Here is a 17942-nt window from a genome sequence, read left to right on the forward strand (position 1 = left end):
GAACACGACGGGATATAAGCCCTCAGTTTCATCACTGCATATCCTATAACGATAAGAACTTTCATAACTTTTTTTCTAGACGAACTCGGCATTTTCCAGTCGACAAGCAGACCGTGTCTGCTATAGATGATGATGTCCCGGTGCTAGACATAAAAAAAAATGATACAAAATCGGCGCAATGTCATAATTAACTCGAGCATTCACTCAATAGCCTATTGAATTTTACGTTAAAATCCACGCAAAACTCGTTATCAAACGGTGAGCTATATAGTTTGTGGAAGAAGACCCAAGACTAAAGCCCTAAACATCTAGCCAGAGAAAGAGAGAGGGAGAGAGAGGGTGCCTGAACATCAAGGATTGATCTGGGCAGAAACCTTTGCACCTTTTCTGCTCCTGAGAATTTTTAAGCGTTGACAGATGCTCAAGGCGGAAAAACTACCACCACCAGTCGCAACAAGGGCCTAAGATTTGCCGTCATCTAGCTGCGCTGTAGTTATTTTTCTTAACTTTCTGTCATGGTTGAGCATTGCACTGACACTCTCCACCACCAAAATAATCTGCAAAATCGGCCATATAAAGGGACAAACAGAATGCGGAGACATCAGTTGGTTACCAATCCTTTCTTTTTCTGTTCTCTTTTCTATCAACTATGACTTATGAGAGAAAGAGCTTCGATGAGATATATATTCTATAGAAGTTTCATGCCAAAGTCTAAAATTCATAATTTCAAGAGAACCCAAAATGAATGATGGACTGGTTGAACAATGGTAGCAACAACTACAGGTAATGACTAAGTATTCAGGACCTCTAGAAATTTCATGTTACAGACTAATGCGCATAAAGAAACAATATTTGTCTGCAAATGATGTTTCATTTCAGCTATCTACTGCTCATTGTCATGCCTGCTGAAAGTGGGCTACAAACTTAAAACATACCTGCAGGCAAGCATAGGCCATAGCAGTGGCAAAATAGAAGTTTGCATTGCCAGTGCCCTACAAATTATCCCACAGAAATTATGATCTGAAGAAAAAACAAGAAAGCTCAGCCAGACAACTAAGAAACTTCCAAGAGTACCATACCCTCCAAATCCATAAGTTGTGCATGACAGGGCTAAGGAGAGACACTCCAACATATCCACAGAAGAGGAAGAAAGAGAACTTCATGTCTGCAAAACATTATATCAAAAAGGTCTTAAGTCTTTAAAGATACAAAACACAATCAGAACAAAGGTTTTTCTTCGCTTGCCTGCCAATTCATTCACGAACAAAGCCAACACAGCCAAGTAAAGAGCTGAATCACCAACCTAACCAAAGTTAAGCAAAAGAATGTGATGGATGGAGAAAATGGAACACAAAAGAATGTAAAGACCAGCCAAAGAAAATATATGTAATTTTAAGAGAAGCTGCAAATGCCTTTATGGCATTGGACATATCATATGGCCATGTTGTTCATATTCTTTGGCTAGACAATCACACTTTTAAGGAAAACTATACCAGAGATCACATACCTAAATCCCAAGCCAGGTAGGTGAAAAATGCAATACTATTGGGGGGCACCAAACAGGTATCAGTGATTTGATTACACATGATTAAATCGATTTTCTCCACTCCAATACATGAGGTATATAACTGTTAGTGGTGGTGTGTGGTGATGAAACATCTTCTTACCACTAATTAAGGCATCTCGCGTCGCTTATCTATGGGGTTACAATGGGCTTTACATTCATATAGACATCCTTCATCTATTAGCTTAAGCCTTTTTGTTGGACTTTCTAATACAGTATTAGAGCCACAATCGTCATCCCAGAATTATTTCGCGTTTGAGGCTCCCTATTAATCAATTTCATATATCGCTCTCAATCTAATTTGCACATGAGAGGGAATGTTAAAATATCTCACATCACTTCCGATGGGCCTTATATTCATACAATTTCCCTTCACCTATCAATTTAAACTTTCGGATAAAACTTCCTAACTGGAACAAGAACAATATGGGAAACGATACATCAGCTCCAGCATCCAAAACAGATCAGCTCTCGATATATATGCTAGGCAACAGTGGTGTGACTTGTTGACCTCAAACTTCTTGAATTGGCTGGAGGCATCAAACTTCTCAAACTTCAGCATGCGGAATTAAACTCTCACTATATAAAGTCCTCGGTGATAGGATTAGAGTCTTCAAATGCCTACTTTTACTTGAGAATGAAACTTATAAAGGAGAAGCAATGGTGAATTATTGGTGAAGATATGAGATTTCGCTATGAAAGTACTTACTGAAGGATAGGATTTGAACATTGAAGAGATTGCAAGATACACGAAAGCCAGAAAGCCAGGTCGGTGTTTCAGCCGTATGGCAAGTGGTAGTATCATAAACAAGATATTCACATGGAAAACTATAAGAAAAAAATCTCTGAAGAAGTCAAAGACTTCAGCAAAGAAGTACCTGCATACATCAAACAAATTGTGTCAAAAAAACAAAACCTGCCATTAAGTTGACTTGCTCCGTTTTAGGAATGCCTATAATAGTTGTCAGTCATACGCACCATAAGACACCTGTATTTGGAGACAAGTCCTTCACGGTCAGAATGAAACCGTAAGTACTGCAAAAACCAGCAAAAATATCAGAGAATCTCAACAAAATATACTAGAAGCCAAACATTTAGAGCAGCAACTATTGAAGAAGATGATTGATTTTTACAAAGAAAAACCAATTCATCATCACAAATCACTGAAGGCAACCGAGGACTACTCAACCACAGTATAACTAGCAAAAAATAAGAAAGTGTGAGTACTTCGATTCCCTTAATACAGAGGGAAAGTAAAAAAGATGGTAATTCAACTAATGTTCACCATGTAAGATTCAACAACCACCACCTGAATCTCAATAGTAAGTAGGTATACGGATTATCAGAATGGCTTGCTTTGATCAAGAACACACTTGGCAAGTTAAGCTCTAAACCAATCTTCAGACTCGGTCAGGATATTTTGAGCATCGAGCTCTTTATAAGCTGCTGCTGTCAGATTGTGGGCTAGCCAGCAAAAGAAGGATTGATTCTAAACCTAAACCTTTTCTCGCATTAGAGAGGAAATGACAGCGAAGTCCCTTAACAGAACATTCTAATGCAAATGCTTCTGTCTCATGCAGATCCAAAGCACATAAAAACTTAAATTAACAATTCATATAGCACAGCAAGTACAACAAATCATATAATAAATCTTTCAGATCTTTAAATTTTCGCCTTCAATATCGAGTGAGTATACCATCAGAAAATCAACAAAAATCCTTAGGTTCTTGTCCTGATTATCCCCCTTTCCTGTCGGTAAGAAATATCAGAAACTAATCTACTCATACAATAGTGAAAAAGGTGAAAGGTAATGAAACAGATCAGGCAACGAATATAATGGTTGCTCTGGTAGTCTCACAAAGTCATGATGTGATGAGAAGCTAGGATCACATAGAATGCAATTGTCACCTTTTAAACATCTCCGAAAGACCACCATACTGCTTGACAGAAATATCACAAAGAAGCAAAAAATAGATTCCCCAGATAAAAGTCCAGAGTAGGAATTGCATGACTCGTCTCCATGAGAAGGTAGTTCGGAGTTCCAACAGGTCTGCCGCATCCTCTGTTTTACGATACTGATCACTGGAAGGGCTAGTTCCACATTTCCTGTAGCTCCTTTGCAGGAACAATTTCCTAGGAGGAGCATCTGGACCGTACCCCAAGAAGAGAATAACCTAAAATCAAAAGCAAGTATAATTATTGAACAACAGCATCGTAAATACAAATAAATAGACCTAAGGAGCCAAACAATACTGGAAAAAGAGGGGAAATGCATACTGGAATTATAAGTATTGCGGGATAAAGAGACATGTGCGTAGCCAAGACCCATCCAAAAGCTGCCAAGGGAACCAGTCCTGCGGTCCAATTCCAACATAATAGCATTTTGGATCAACAAGTACAGTCCAAGAACATCAAACAGAAATACAAGACGAGCTTAGGACCTAATGGGCATTCTGCAATCACATTTCAAATCCTCTATTTACTCTCAGTTCCACTCAATTTGAGACAATCTTATAATGTTATTCTAAATGCACAACTTCCAAGAAAACTTTGTTCTTGACTGATCGATTTTAGCCAAATACTCCTCTTTGCAATGTGTTTATTATGCATCTGGTCAACAGAAATTGAATAACCCAAACCATGAAGACGGATAAATTATGCTCAATAAGTATCAACTCATCTAGCTTGGCCTATGGTGAACACAAGATAAATTAAAAGGAGTCTGTCTGTGCCGCAAGAATAACTAAAACGCTGCTTAAAATTCAAATTTGATGTCTCACACCATGAGCATCAGCCTCGAGTCCTTAACCACGATATGCTTTAATTCCAACATTAAGAGGAATTGCAAATATTTGATTAAGCAAAATATTGGAGTAATAAATTCAGCAAATACATATTCAACACAGTCCCCATATCTCAGTGAAGGCAGACATATACCTTTACAAGCACCATAAAGGGCTAAAAGGATTGCCATATTTTCAACAGGGGATGTCGATAGACCAACACATGCAACTATTGTGAAAGGGTTCCACAGATAGACCAGGGCTGCAATGTCTCCTGATGGTAATATCCCTGAAACAAAATAAGACCTAAACTTAAGCAGCATAGTGTTGTAGCTTTACTAGTTCTTTTCACAAAGCAGCGTATCATCTACGTAGCTTCATACCATGGAAATTAGAAAAATAAGAATTAGTGAATACACAAAGTCCCCAGAAAGAAATGGCCAAAAAAAAAGTTCCCAGAAGAAGAGACTGTAAGTACACCCAAACCAAACTGGTATATAATACATCAAGAGGTTAGACTATATATATCTTCAAAATCCCTTCTCTCACTAACATGGACCTCGCCAAGCCAGCATGTCTTGTTTAGGATAATAAATCGTGAAATAGTCTTCAGTGACTCCAATATGCATGAGATACTCAATTTAGACCAATTTTAGACAAATGCAACCTCAATGCATCCAACTCACCATATGTCTAAGCCTAGGAGATATTAGCTTGTGTAACTTAATGCACTACAATAATAGTCTTACAAAAGGGAGAGAAACAGAAGGATATAGAACTAGTTGTTAGATTCTAGAGAAACAAAATTACCTGATTTTTCTGTCAACTTGAAAAGATCCAGAGCTTCCAGATGTTGCACATATGCCTTTTGCAGACTCTGACCAGTCGAACGAATAAGCATTGCATTGAGAATATCTGCAATCACAAGAAGTAGACTACAACCAAAAGAGCTGTTCTCATGGACTGAGCAACTTATCAACATAGAAGATAATTACATGAAGAATGCAGGGAATAATATTAGATTGCTCTGGAGAAGATCTGACAGATTATACCGACTTATGAAAGACAAAATTCACAAGGTAAGATACAGCAGACGTTTGTAAAAATTTGTGACAATTGTAACAATCCTACGGAATGCTCATTGTAATCCATCGAAGCAAAACAAGAAACAACGGCAAATTTCCAAGTTCATAGGTCTTCTCCAGTCGTGTTCAACTCAGAGAATCAAAGTTAGGACCAGAAGCATTGTAATCTGTACTTAGGTTAGATCCTTCCAGGTATTTCCAATGGATGACTGTCAGTCTATCAGTTGACAAGACACTGAATTACTCATGCTTTGAAAAAAAAAACCACTACAATAAAGACATACCATATATCACACTGCATGAAAATAGTAAAACACAAACAACCTACACAAGCGAAACATGAGAGAAGTAGAGATACCTGCACAGAAGATGCTCCGGTTGCCCTTCAATCCTGCACGGCGAGAAAGCTACAGAACATAATTAACTTCGCAATACATACGAAATCATCAGAACTCCCCTAAAAATGTTCAATTTCCGGAGTAAGAAAACGACTTTTTCGCATAAACCACCGCCTCCACTTCGATATCTTCGAATGAATCTAGTTCAGCTCTAGCCGAGAACCAGCAAAGCTCACACGTATCAGCAATTTCACTCCGATAGGTACCTTTTGACAGTAAGAGGTCCGAGAAGCAGCAATAGCAAAGGAGAACCGTGATACATGGAACCTGTGGAAGGGAACCGAAACTAGATCATCAAGCATCAAACAGCAACACCAATAGCAACAAGTAGCTTCCTTCCTAAAGATCGAACACACGCAGTCGAACCTGCGTACGGAGACATCGACGACTGCTTCAACCAGTAGCCTTCGGCAACTGCAGGGGCGGCGACCAAAAACAAGTAACCAAAAAAAAAACCGAATCAGAATGAACGTCTCTCTAAAATTTCAAGCGAGGGATTGCGAATCGAGTCGATCGACGAAGTGAAGAAGAGAGGCGTTACGGCGGCGAATGCTGGTGAGAGGAGTGGCGACCTCGGGGCGGGAGGACAGGTGGAGGTTCCTGGGGAGGTAAACGAGGACCAGCCTGAACGCGACCGACGCGACGAACCACGTCCAGAACTCCGAGCGCGCGTGCTTCTGCTTCGTCTTCTTCGTCGCCGTCGCCGTCGCCGAACTCATCGTTTCTCTCTCCTCCATTGTCGCCGGAAGCTCGAGCTCTGCTCCTCAGAGGTTCCGACGAATCGACGATCTGCTCAGACCCTTCGACGCCTTGCCTCGGGGGTTGCCCAAGAACTGCGGAACGACGTCGTGGCCGGTGGGCCGTTGAAGCGCACCGTTTTGAGATTTTGTAACGAGCCTTGACAGTAGAAGCTATTAATAAAAGAGTTAATACCATGAAAAACCAAAAACTCGTAAACTCATCAAAAACTCGAACTGATATACTTGTAATAAATTTATCCTCTGTTAAATTATATTGATTCTACAAAAAATCACAAACTGATAAATTTGTAACAAATAAAATCTTAAACTGGCACACCTGTCAATTGCCACGTGTTATCCAACTTAGCAATTTGATAGAAAAATTTAATAGAAACTAACGGGCTGTAAATTTGTCACAGGTGTATTAGTTTTGAGTTTTCGATAGTCAAAAAATTAGTTTAGGGTAAATTTATTATTAGTATATCAATTTAGGGTTTTTTGTGGTATCACCTCTTAATAAAAATCATACATTTTCTTTTCTTTTCAATGAATTATTTTTTCTCCCGTGTCGCATATGATCATCACTTAAAAAATGAAGTATTTCTCATTGAACGTGCTTAACGATGATTTATCTTCGACACGCTTGTTAACAAATTCTCTTTTTAACGAAGAATTATTAGTAAAAAACAAATCGATATTGGCAACTTGTAAACGCAATGGTTAATATAACACGAGTGGACTTGTCTTTACTAGGGGTGAGCAACTTGGACCGCCCAAACCGGGACCGGACCGGACCGATGGGTTTGGTCCGGTTCTCGGGACTATCGGTCCGGTTCCCGGTTCCTAAAAGCGGAACCGGTTTCCGGGCGGTCCGGTTCCCGGTTCTAAGGGGGAACAGGACCGGAGCAGACCGACCGGACCGGACCGACTATTTAATATATATTTTTGTTATTTTTTTCTTTAAAAAAATTAATAAAATGTGAACTAAACTCTAAGTGAACTTCATTATCATAAATTCATTGATAAAAATTAGTAAAATGTGAATTAAACCCTAAGTGAACTTCATTGACATAAATTTATTGACAAAAATTAGTAAAATGTGAACAAAACCTTAAGTGTTTAACCAAAAAAAAAAAAAAAACTAAACTCTAAGTGACCGGTTCCATTGGACCGGAACCGGAACCGGACCGAACCGGTGGTCCAGTCCGATTCCCGGTCATAGAACCAATCAGTCCGGTCCGCGGTTCCCAAAATTGGGAATCGGTTCTCTCGGTCCGGTTCTCGGTTCCACCTTGGAACCGGACCGGATCAGGAACCGATCACCTCTAGTCTTTACGCAAAATTTCTAGCCACTTCAAAAATCAACCTCGTGCCCTCGTGCGTGTGTGTATGTACATTATAAGAATTTTTGGGATAATTATGCTTGGCGGGTGCGAAAGGAATTAGGACAAGTTCCTTAAAGAATAATCTCTTTATATATGGACAAATTTAATACAGCATTGCAAAGGTTTTGACCAGGACAAATTTAGCACGATGTTTCGAATTTCTAGGAAAAAAAATAATCTTAGATACTTTTAACACGGGCTTAGAACCTCTTAAAGAGAAGCACATCGTTTTATCCCGAGATAATTTATCCGTTAGATTTTCTGTGTAAAAATCCTCATTAAAAATCTTGCGTGGTGACTGTCGAGAATGGCAATTTGATAAGGGCTCTTTTTATGCTCTTGCTTGACTTTTAATACATGGAAAAAGTTGTAAAATGTTTAGTGTTTTGATTAGTGACTAGTAACTATTTAGGTGATTAGTAAGTCTCGATGAGCAAAACTAACTTCCTTCCTATCTGAAATTAGTGAACTTTGCGTGTGGTTTTAGTCACTTTCGCAATAAAGAATGAATTTCACAATAAGTGCAATATGCTGACGGTTTTAGTGCGGCTAGCGATTTTGTATACTATAAAAGTTTGTGCCTATATGTGTTTAGGGATGAGTTCGGTCGAGGTGGTAAATATTGTAAAAATGTAATCAAAATTTGAAACTTTTAATCCGTAAAATTCGTGCAATCGAATACCTTCTTTAGATTCGTTTAATTTGAGTGAGATAAAATGCTAACGTGATTTTTTTTAGGGTTAATACCATTAAAAATGTCAAATCGGCATCTTAATGACCTATCTACCCTAAACGTCTTAAAATCTAAAGTTGGTACTCTCGTGACATATTTGCTTCGAAATAATTTTCATTTCACGAAAAATCCCCAAACTGGTTACACTGCAAGTCAAATGCCAGCACTGTTAACAGAGGATAGCTCAAAGGTATCAATTTGGGGTTAATGCGTAATGGATATTAGTTTGAGATTTTTAATGAAATAAAATTAGTTCAAAACAAAAGTGCCATGAAGATACCGGTTTTGTTTTTTTTTGCCTATGCCACCACTCAACACCATTGCGTGAGGCCCTATAGCCTTTACCTATGGACAGTGACCCTTGCCGGTGCTGCCACTCTATTAAGCAAGAGAAGCAACGCCTCCTGCTGTAAGCCTCCGTAATCAATTTCTCTTCCATGTATCGTCCTGGCGAAGCTAACGAAGGTACTAGATTATATGAATTTGAGAAATTTTATGATTTGATTGCACAAATTGAAAGTTTTAGGACTTAATTGTATTTTATTGCAAAAAGAAATATTAATAGGTTTTTCTTAATTTCTTTGTAAATTCCATTTTATTATTGCCAAAATCACACGGTTCCTTCCATTCTTGATTTGTTTGTGGCATTAATTGCACTTGCACCGGGCATATTGATGACCCCGCTTTACTCCAAGAAACATGTCAGGGGTGATGAACTTGCTCACAATAAGCAATTATTAAGACTTAAATTGAATATTCAGATCTAATGTAAGATATTATACCAAAAGTGGTGTCTGTACATTAAATGCATTAAATTTCAATGAAGGGAGTATTTTTCCTTTCCAAATGAAGATTTAAGACTTAAGAAAATGTGAAAGTTTAGAGGAAAATCTCGGCAATAAGTAGTAAAATTGAATTACGAGAACGAGAAAATATTTTTAAAAAATTAAAAGATTTTTTTTAGATATTCACACAATTATAAATATCAAATTGATTTAGTAATGTCTAAAGTATCAAGTAATAAAATTAATTCTACAAGAACAAGAAACTAATTTTATTTATAATTTTATTTAAATTAATATTAATATTCATGCTATACAATCAATATATCTACAGAAAAATCTATCCAAATATCTTTATTATAACAATGAGAGAAAAATTTGCTCTATCGCTTTAAATATAATTCGCCATATAGAGTAGAATTACTTCAATTTAACATGTAGTAAAATACAATATCAGAGCTAACATTACTTAAAAGATAATAATTATTCAAAAAGAAATGATTAGATGATCAATTCGAATCAAATAGACACAATTCATACAAATTCAATATTTTGTAAAAAAATATGATGTCGGGAGGTGTTTGATATGTCTAAATTGAATTTATATACGGGTCAAATGAACCCATAAAATTCAATTACTCTCCAAATAATATATAACATTTTCAAGTGATATCTCTTTTATAATTTCAAGATTAAACTATTGCCATCATTCTAAAAGTACAATTTTCATCCATAAGGGTGAATGTAGAAGAGTCGAGAGATAAAAATTAGGGCTAATTTCTTAAAAAACCCTAACTTTCGGTTAAGGGCGCGTATGGAATCACATAATGCATTCCGAAACAGAAATGCGTTTGTTAAAAAATTTCTAGAATACATTCTGAAGCAATTTTTGCATTCTGGAATAAAAATGCATTTGGTAAAAACTTCATTCTTTTTTAGCTCTTGAATGAATTTTTGCTTCCGGAATGAGTTTTGGCCAAAAAAAGAGAAGCTACTTTTTGTAGCTTCTTTCTTCCAGAATGTATTCTAGCCCAAATTTCCTTCTTTACAAGAAATCAAAAAATTCAAAAAATCAAAAAATAAAAAATTTTCAAAATTTCACAGAATGCCCTAAAATACCCATGGCCGCCTACTTTAAGTGAAATTTAAATTTTTTTAGATGCTCAAAAAAATCAAAAAATCAAAAATTTCAATTTTTTACAAAACGGCTTAGAATACCTGTGGCATCCACTTTTAGTGAAATTTAAATTTTTTGAGGTGCCCAAAAAAAATCAAAAATCAAAAATTTCAAAATTTCACAGAATGGCTTAGAATACCTGTGGCCACTCACTTTGAGTGAAATTTAAATTTTTTTAGGTACCCAAAAAAAAATCAAAAAAATCAAAAATTTCAAAATTTTACAGAATGGCTTAGAAACATGTGGTCACCTACTTTGAGTGAAATTTAAAATTTTTGAGGTGCCCAAAAAAAAATTAAAAAATAAAAAATTTTACATAATGGTTTTGAATACCTGTGGCCACCCACTTTGAGTGAAATTTAAATTTTTTTAGGTGCAAAAAAAAAATCAAAAATTTCAAAACTTCACAAAATGGCTTAGAATACATTTGGCCATCCATCTTGAGTGAAATTTAAATTTTTTGAGGTGCCCAAAAGAAAATTTCAAAATAAAAAATTTCAAAATTTCACAGAATGACTTAGAATACCTATGGCCACCCGCTTTGAGTGAAATTTAAATTTTTTGAGGTGCCCGAAAAAAAATCAAAAAATAAAAAACTTCAAAACTTCCTAAAATAGCTTAGAATACCTGTGGCCACCCACTTTGAGTGAAATTTAAATTTTTTGTGGTGCCCAAAATAATCAAAGATAAAATTTTTTAAAACTTCACAGAATGGCTTAGAATACATGTAACTACCCACTTTGAGTGAAATTTAAATTTTTGGGCACCTCCAAAAGCAGAAATTTCCTTCTGTTTCATCAAACATATTTATCTTCCAGAAATCAATTTCTGGAGCAGAATTAGTCCTGTTTTATCAAACAGATTTCTTCTCCAAAAGTCAATTTCTAGCAAGAATTTCATAAATCAATTTCTGACAAGAATTTGATTTCTAGAATAGAATGGATTCCATGCGCGCCCTAAAGCTCAATCCTGGTCCAATTTTTTTTGTCAAAAAAGTCATCAACTTTCTTTCTAGTTACAAATCTAACACCACTAACATTTTTTAAAATTATCAACATCAGAGCCATTTAGAGATTCATTATCATGACCGAGGGTATACAAAGGAACCGGAATTGGGAATCGGATCGGACCGGCTCGGAATTGTACCGGACCGGCCCCAGATCGGAGATTCCTGTGGAGACCGGTCCGGTTCCCGGTTCTAGGCGTGGAACTGCCTACCCACTCACCTTGACCGGACCAGTAATATATATAATTTTTAAGAAAAATTTCCAAAAAAAAAAAGAAAAAATTTTAAGAAAAATAAAAACCCTAAAATCCCTAATTTGAAGCTCAATGCCCATCAACTGAGTACTCATCTTGTCTCACTCTCACCTTATCTAAGTTGTGTCTCTATCTCTCTCTCGTTATTTGAACTCTCAAGCTCAACACGTATCGACTCATGGCCACACCTCCTGCCGTTCATCGCCTCCCTCTCGCTCTCAGTCACCTTTATTTGCGTGAAGTTTGGTGGGCCCATGAAACGAACGGGTGGTTCCTGGTTTCGATTTTTCGGAACTGGTCCTTAATGGGCGGTTCCCGATTTCATGGTGAGAATTGCCCACCCGAATCATGCTCACCCCTGATTATAACGAGCATCTTCAACAACACCCCAACTTCGTAAGGAACAACAGTAACCTTCCGATGTTGATAATTTTGAAGAGACCGATAACGATTCTCGGACGTAGGACTAACGGGAGCAGACTTGGGATTAGAGTAGAAATTGATGATTTATTTTGAAATAAAAAGAAATCCGGGGTATAATTGAAATTTGACCTAAAATTGAGGGTTTTTTTTTAGGGGAGGCATATATTTTGTTTTGTTATGTATTCGCTGCTACCATCCGCTGCCTCTAGAGAGAGAGAGAGAGAGAGAGAGAGAGAGACGCGAAGAGAAGAAGAAGAAGCTGAGAAGACTTGAGAAGCTGCGGTGCGGTTTCCCCAAATTGACCCCGATAAATACCCCGGTTCCCTCTTCCCATCTTCCCCCACCCACATATATATAGCACACGAAGCTCTTCTCCTCCTTCTTCTTCTTCAGTTTTCCACCAGATATCTCTGCCTTCGGCCAAAAGAAAAGAGCTTCCCCCAATACCGATTCCCTCCCCCATGGCGAGGCCTGATCAGGAAGCGATCGAGACCTTCGCCAGCATCACCGGCGTGGCCGAGGCCGTCGCCATCCAAATACTCGAGGTGAAATTTCGTCCGGAACCCGCCGATCGGGCCTTCTCCACGGGGGTGGGGGGAGAATTCCGTGTTCTTGATTTCTCGACGCGCGGTTGTGGTAGGGGGAAATTTTATGGGCAATCGACTGGTTGGCGGATGCGTTCGTGGAAAGAATAGGGCTTTTTTTCTCTTCCTTCACTTGAGTTGGGTGATCGGTGTGGGTTGCTGAATCGGGTGCGGTTGCTTGTAGTTAGGCGGCGCCTCGTGCGATCGTCTGATTCAGCTGGTTTTTTTTTTTCTGGCTCATTGATTGTGTTGGGAGTGCTTCTGGGTTGTAGCTTGTTGGGTCAATGCTTGCTGATTGGGTTTTCTGCTTAATGTGAGTCGTGTTCGAGCTAGAGGTTGCTTGGGGGTTTTTTTTTTCTTTTCGGTAAAATTCGTGCTTAGTCAGAATTAGAGACATTGGAAGTATGAATATGAAAGCTGGAAAATGCTTACATGAGAGATAAATAAAGTGGGGAACTTTGTAATGCACAGGGAAAATTAGAACTTGCTTGTCGGTACAAGACATTGGAAGTATGAATATGAAAGCTGGAAAATGCTTACATGAGAGATAAATAAAGTGGGGAACTTTGTAATTCGTAGGGCAAATTAGAACTTGCTTGTCGGTACAAGACTGTGAGGTACATATGTCGTAACTTCACTGTGAATAATACCAAAAATAGGTTACTTTGAATCGGTAAACAAGGTAGTTCTCGTCAAATGTAAGGCCATTTTTAGGCAAGAATTTCGGTCTTCTGAATATAAGAGAAGGTTAATGCTTTTGCAATTTGCTTAGCATAGGCAATGGAAATCATGGGACGATGCATAGTGATTGGGGTTTTCTGTTAAATGTCATTTTCAAGCAAGAGCTTGGGCTTCGTGTGGTGTCTTATTCCTGTTTGGGGCCGCTTTTCAGCTACTTCTTACTTTTAACTTACAAGTGTCCCTTCAATATATGAAAATAGAAATATTATTTATGTTTTGAAACTATGGAAAAAACTACATATGATTTTACATGTCAATATTTAAACGTTTTGATTTCGAGTGTTTTCTTTTAAGTAAAAGTCAAAATGTGAGTATTGCACGATTTAAAGAAAGAGAGTCAAAAGTTAAAAGTAGAGCTCACCCAAACTGGCAGAACCTGGAAATAGATATCGGGTTGTTAAAAGTTGGAGACTTTCAAAGTTCGAAGGTGGGTGCCTATGAGTTACTTAAAGCGTGGAACTTTGTAATTTATAGGGGAATCCAGCATTAGAATGTTTACATATTCTGCATGGGCTTGTCACTACTCCCGAGTGAATAGAGCTTAGCATGTTTGTGTTTGCACTATTGGCAGATTAGACAGAGTGGTGTTTCTTTCATATATTTATTTGTGCGTTAATAGTCAATACCCCCCCTTCTGTTGAACTTATTTACATTATTCTTTTTGGCTTTGGACTTTCGTTTCTATTTGCTGAATTGTTAGTCGAAGTGTTCGGTCGATGTTTTTAATTAGTTCTTTTTATTTACTTTAACCAGGAGCATGGTGGCAACCTCAATGAAGCTGTCAATGCACACTTCAGTGAAGGAGATAGAAACACGTCAGTGAATTGTCATATATTTCCATATAGTACCAATATATGTACATGAAGAATTTTCTGTGTTACTGTGTTTTCATGTTCTGTTTTGTCTTGTTTCTTTCTCACTCCTGTTTTGTTGGTTTTCTCTTAACCAGTGTGAACGCAACATCTATTGCACGTCAAGATGATTTCATGGATATTGACGAGCCCTTTCAAGTTGAACGTCCAGAACAACCCCTCTCGCTCCTCTCTGCTGCTAGAGGCAGATCCAATGCTCACTCTCTTCCCAATGAAAGTTTCACTGGGAGATTTCTTGATGCCAGTTCTGATTTTGGGCAACAAGCACCAATTGTCACACATCCGAGGAACGTCAGGGAAATTCCCATAGAGGTTAAGGATGGCAATGGGTCATCTGATCATTCTGGCAGGGGTCCCACCATGGAGGATGTAACTGGTACTGAACATTATCATGGTCCAGAAGTTCGCGGACCTGTTATAGTCGATGAAGGAGATGATGTTCCAGCTGAATCGACTGCACGTGCGACACGAGAAAACGAGGATACCGAGGATTCTACAGGTGTCAGTTCCCGGAACAGAAATGTGGGGCCAAGTCCATCCGGGTTTGACAATTACAATGAAGACATAGAAGAAGAAATGATTCAAGCTGCCATTGAGGCATCGAAACGGGATATCGAGAGCAGCGACCTTTTCCAAAATGTATGTTGTCCTAACCATTTTAGTTTTCCGCTACTGCAGATATGTTATATCAGTTTTCCAGTCTCACATGACGAGAAAATTGTAAACAGGCTGCCGAGCAAGAAAGGGCATTGCATGAGCGAAGGGATGACCTTGGAGACTCAAAAGCAGTGGATCACAATAGTTCAGAGGTAGAACTGAGCAAATTGGCTTCATCGAATGGGAGGTAAGTGATTTGGAGCAGCATCAAAATTTTGACATTTGTCATATTTCATCGTTATTTGCTGCTTCTTTTAATTGCCCCTATAGGCTGGATGCAGGAGGACCATCGAACCAAGATGAAGTTGAAGAAGTGGAGCAACCTCTCATTAGGCAAAGGCCCAGGCGACGCTCTGCCCGTGCTGTTGTAGCTGTCCAGGAAATTGAGGATGATCCGCCGCCTTCTGAACAGAGTATTCATAATCAACATCAGCTCAATGGAAGCACATTCCCTTCTGAGGTGCCATGATATTACCCTTTTGGTTCTCTATTTATTGCAATTACCTTCTCTTTTCCAACTCGTGTTTTTTTTTCCTCCTTTTCTCCCCCTTTTGCCATATTTAAGTGGGGTGGTATCTCCTCCGAGGAACATGATGAAGCAGTTATGCTTGAAGCTGCAATGTTCGGTGGAATTCCTGAAGGGACTGCATATAATTACGCTTATGGACCTCATCAATTCATGCGAGGTGATAGTCTTTATCCCCGGGTATCACCTCGACCTCCATCACCCTCTCTTGAAGCCCAGCGCTTAATAAGGGAACAACAGGTGTGATTTTGGGCTTCTAGTGTAGATTGTTCTCTTTAGCAGGTCCATTGTTCGTTTTAAAAATATTAGGTGTGCAGGATGATGAGTATCTTGCGTCACTACAAGCTGACCAAGAGAAGGAAATGAGGGCCAAGGCAGAAGCTGAAGCTCGTCGTTTGGAAGAGGAAGCAGCCAGAGAAGCAGCTCTTGAGGAAGAAAGACGAAAAGAGGAAGAATCTCGCAGGAAATTGGAGGAGGAGCAGGTAGACTCGTCAGATTTCTTTTTCTGTCTTGTTGTGCTTTTAAGTTATTGACAGCTGATCATAATTGACAATCTCATAGAATGGACAATTGTATAAAGTCCTGTATGAGACATGATGCATGGTGTAGTCATCTTAGGTCATGTTTGGTTGGAGGTGAATGGCAGAAATGGATTGCCATTCGGCTTCCAATATCCTTTCCCTTGTTTATTGGGGAACTTGGAAGCTAGAATGCCCTCTTCAGCAGACTGAGTACTACAAAAAAAAATTTGTCAATCACGGGCTAATGCCTGCTTTATTGGAATGAGAAGTCTGCCTACCAAGGGCATTGTCGTTCCTCTAGAGCCCTGAAATGGCAATTTCATTCAATCTTCCATTAATAGTAAGAACAGTCCCGAAGATACTAAGATTGGTTTACAAAATGCTGTGGGAAAGTCCTAATGGATTTTGAATACGATTCACTTGTTCAAATATCCAGTTGCAGTTTTCACATCACTCAGTAAGTCAATTTTGTGAACCAATCGCAGTATCGCTAGCATTGGTCTTACTTCAAATGTAGCACAAACTTTTGAGTTGTCTAATTAAATAAATTAGAGAGGATTATTTGTTTCACTAATTTGTGGGACCATCAGTTATTAAAATCAAAGTGTTTATTCCGCTCCATTTCTCGGTGAATCTCTTTTGATGACTAATTTGATTCCAACTTAGTTCCAGTCATGGTACATGACATAAAATCAATCATCTTATGTGGATTTTACCTGTGCGGTGCTTTTATCTCGCACTCTTGCCTGAGTGTTTCGCTGAAGAGGCAGTGTATTGCTTTTCTTACCATTACTTTAGCTTTGTGGTTGCATCTTTAGCATTTATGGTTTCTATGACAGGAATTTGAGAGACAACTAGCCGCAAAGGAGGCTTCTCTTCCTCAGGAACCCATGCCAGATGATGAAAATGCGATAACCCTCCTAGTGAGAATGCCAGATGGCAGCCGGCGAGGCCGACGGTTCCTCAAATCTGATAAGTTGCAGGTGAATCAAGTTGAATAGGAGTTCTATTCTTTCGTTTTTTTTTTTTTATCTCAAAGAATTTGCTCATTGTACTTACCTTATCCACGCTTATTCTGGTTTTTGTTTTTCTCTGCAGTGTCTTTTTGACTTCATAGACATTGGTAGGGTAGTCAAACCTGGTGCATATAGGCTGGTAATACTTCTGATCCTTGCTGGATTTTGCTGTTTACTACGTACACTTCACTTGAGAGTGTTGGTTTATTGTTCAAACTTCAAAAGGCATGAATCGTGAACAGATGAAAAGAAGTATGTGATATGGCACCTGGGAAGATACCTTTGGTTTTACCTGCAAGTGCTTATGTGGTTTTTTGAACAGGTGAGGCCTTACCCACGGCGTGCTTTCACCGACGGTGAGAGCACATTGACTCTAAACGAGCTTGGGCTTACAAGCAAACAAGAGGCGCTGTTCCTCGAGGTGATTTAGCGTGACGTCCATGGTATTGTAGTTTCATGCATTGCGAAATGCTGGTTTTTATCTGGGTTTATGCTGTTGGATCGATCAAAAGGAACTTTGAAGTGGCAATATTTGTCAACCGAAACGCTGATGGTTACAAAATTTGTTTATGTACTTATGGCATTTCATTGTCGGGCAGAATTTCCTCTTGTACTTTGGGAGGGTTCGTGCTTGAGGTTAGGTGTGCTGTTATTGACCGCATGCTTGAGCCAATTAGAAACCGAAGCTTGTAAAA

The 17942-nt window shown here is 38.5% G+C and overlaps 2 protein-coding genes across 2 annotated transcripts; one reads left to right on the forward strand and one right to left on the reverse strand.

Annotated features, from left to right (window-relative positions):
* Window positions 1-162: 162 nt before the first annotated feature.
* LOC115690288 (uncharacterized) lies at window positions 163-6686 on the reverse strand. Its single transcript, XM_030616600.2, has 14 exons — window positions 6372-6686; window positions 6197-6244; window positions 6037-6097; window positions 5791-5823; window positions 5158-5282; window positions 4502-4636; window positions 3842-3918; window positions 3473-3738; window positions 2543-2599; window positions 2274-2442; window positions 1246-1303; window positions 1080-1165; window positions 936-992; window positions 163-557 (listed from the first exon to the last, which is right to left on the reverse strand). Exons 1-14 carry the CDS (start codon window positions 6565-6567, stop codon window positions 462-464), a joined length of 1464 nt encoding a protein of 487 aa, XP_030472460.2. The 5' UTR covers window positions 6568-6686; the 3' UTR covers window positions 163-461.
* Window positions 6687-12569: 5883 nt separating this feature from the next.
* LOC115690286 (plant UBX domain-containing protein 8) lies at window positions 12570-17942 on the forward strand. Its single transcript, XM_030616598.2, has 10 exons — window positions 12570-12875; window positions 14409-14470; window positions 14605-15166; window positions 15256-15371; window positions 15455-15644; window positions 15750-15950; window positions 16028-16192; window positions 17071-17214; window positions 17330-17386; window positions 17570-17942. The coding sequence occupies exons 1-10, from the start codon at window positions 12792-12794 to the stop codon at window positions 17675-17677; spliced, it is 1689 nt and encodes a 562-aa protein (XP_030472458.1). The 5' UTR covers window positions 12570-12791; the 3' UTR covers window positions 17678-17942.

This window comes from Syzygium oleosum, unplaced genomic scaffold (genome assembly GCF_021117445.2).
Source record: "Syzygium oleosum isolate NSW1041296 unplaced genomic scaffold, Sole_v2.1 Sole_v2.14, whole genome shotgun sequence".
In the NCBI taxonomy this organism is placed as follows: Eukaryota; Viridiplantae; Streptophyta; class Magnoliopsida; order Myrtales; family Myrtaceae; genus Syzygium; species Syzygium oleosum.

Excerpts from the sequence above, each read along its gene's own strand:
- LOC115690288 (XM_030616600.2), bottom strand. The coding sequence starts at position 6,567 with ATGGAGGAGAGAGAAACGATGAGTTCGGCGACGGCGACGGCGACGAAG. Across the intron at positions 6,245-6,371 it reads TCTCACCAGCATTCGCCGCC|TTGCCGAAGGCTACTGGTTG; the intron begins GTAACGCCTCTC and ends CCGCCCCTGCAG. Across the intron at positions 3,739-3,841 it reads CCGCAATACTTATAATTCCA|GTTATTCTCTTCTTGGGGTA; the intron begins GTATGCATTTCC and ends TTTTGATTTTAG.
- LOC115690286 (XM_030616598.2), top strand. The coding sequence starts at position 12,792 with ATGGCGAGGCCTGATCAGGAAGCGATCGAGACCTTCGCCAGCATCACC. Across the intron at positions 15,645-15,749 it reads GAAGCACATTCCCTTCTGAG|TGGGGTGGTATCTCCTCCGA; the intron begins GTGCCATGATAT and ends GCCATATTTAAG. Across the intron at positions 16,193-17,070 it reads GGAAATTGGAGGAGGAGCAG|GAATTTGAGAGACAACTAGC; the intron begins GTAGACTCGTCA and ends TTTCTATGACAG.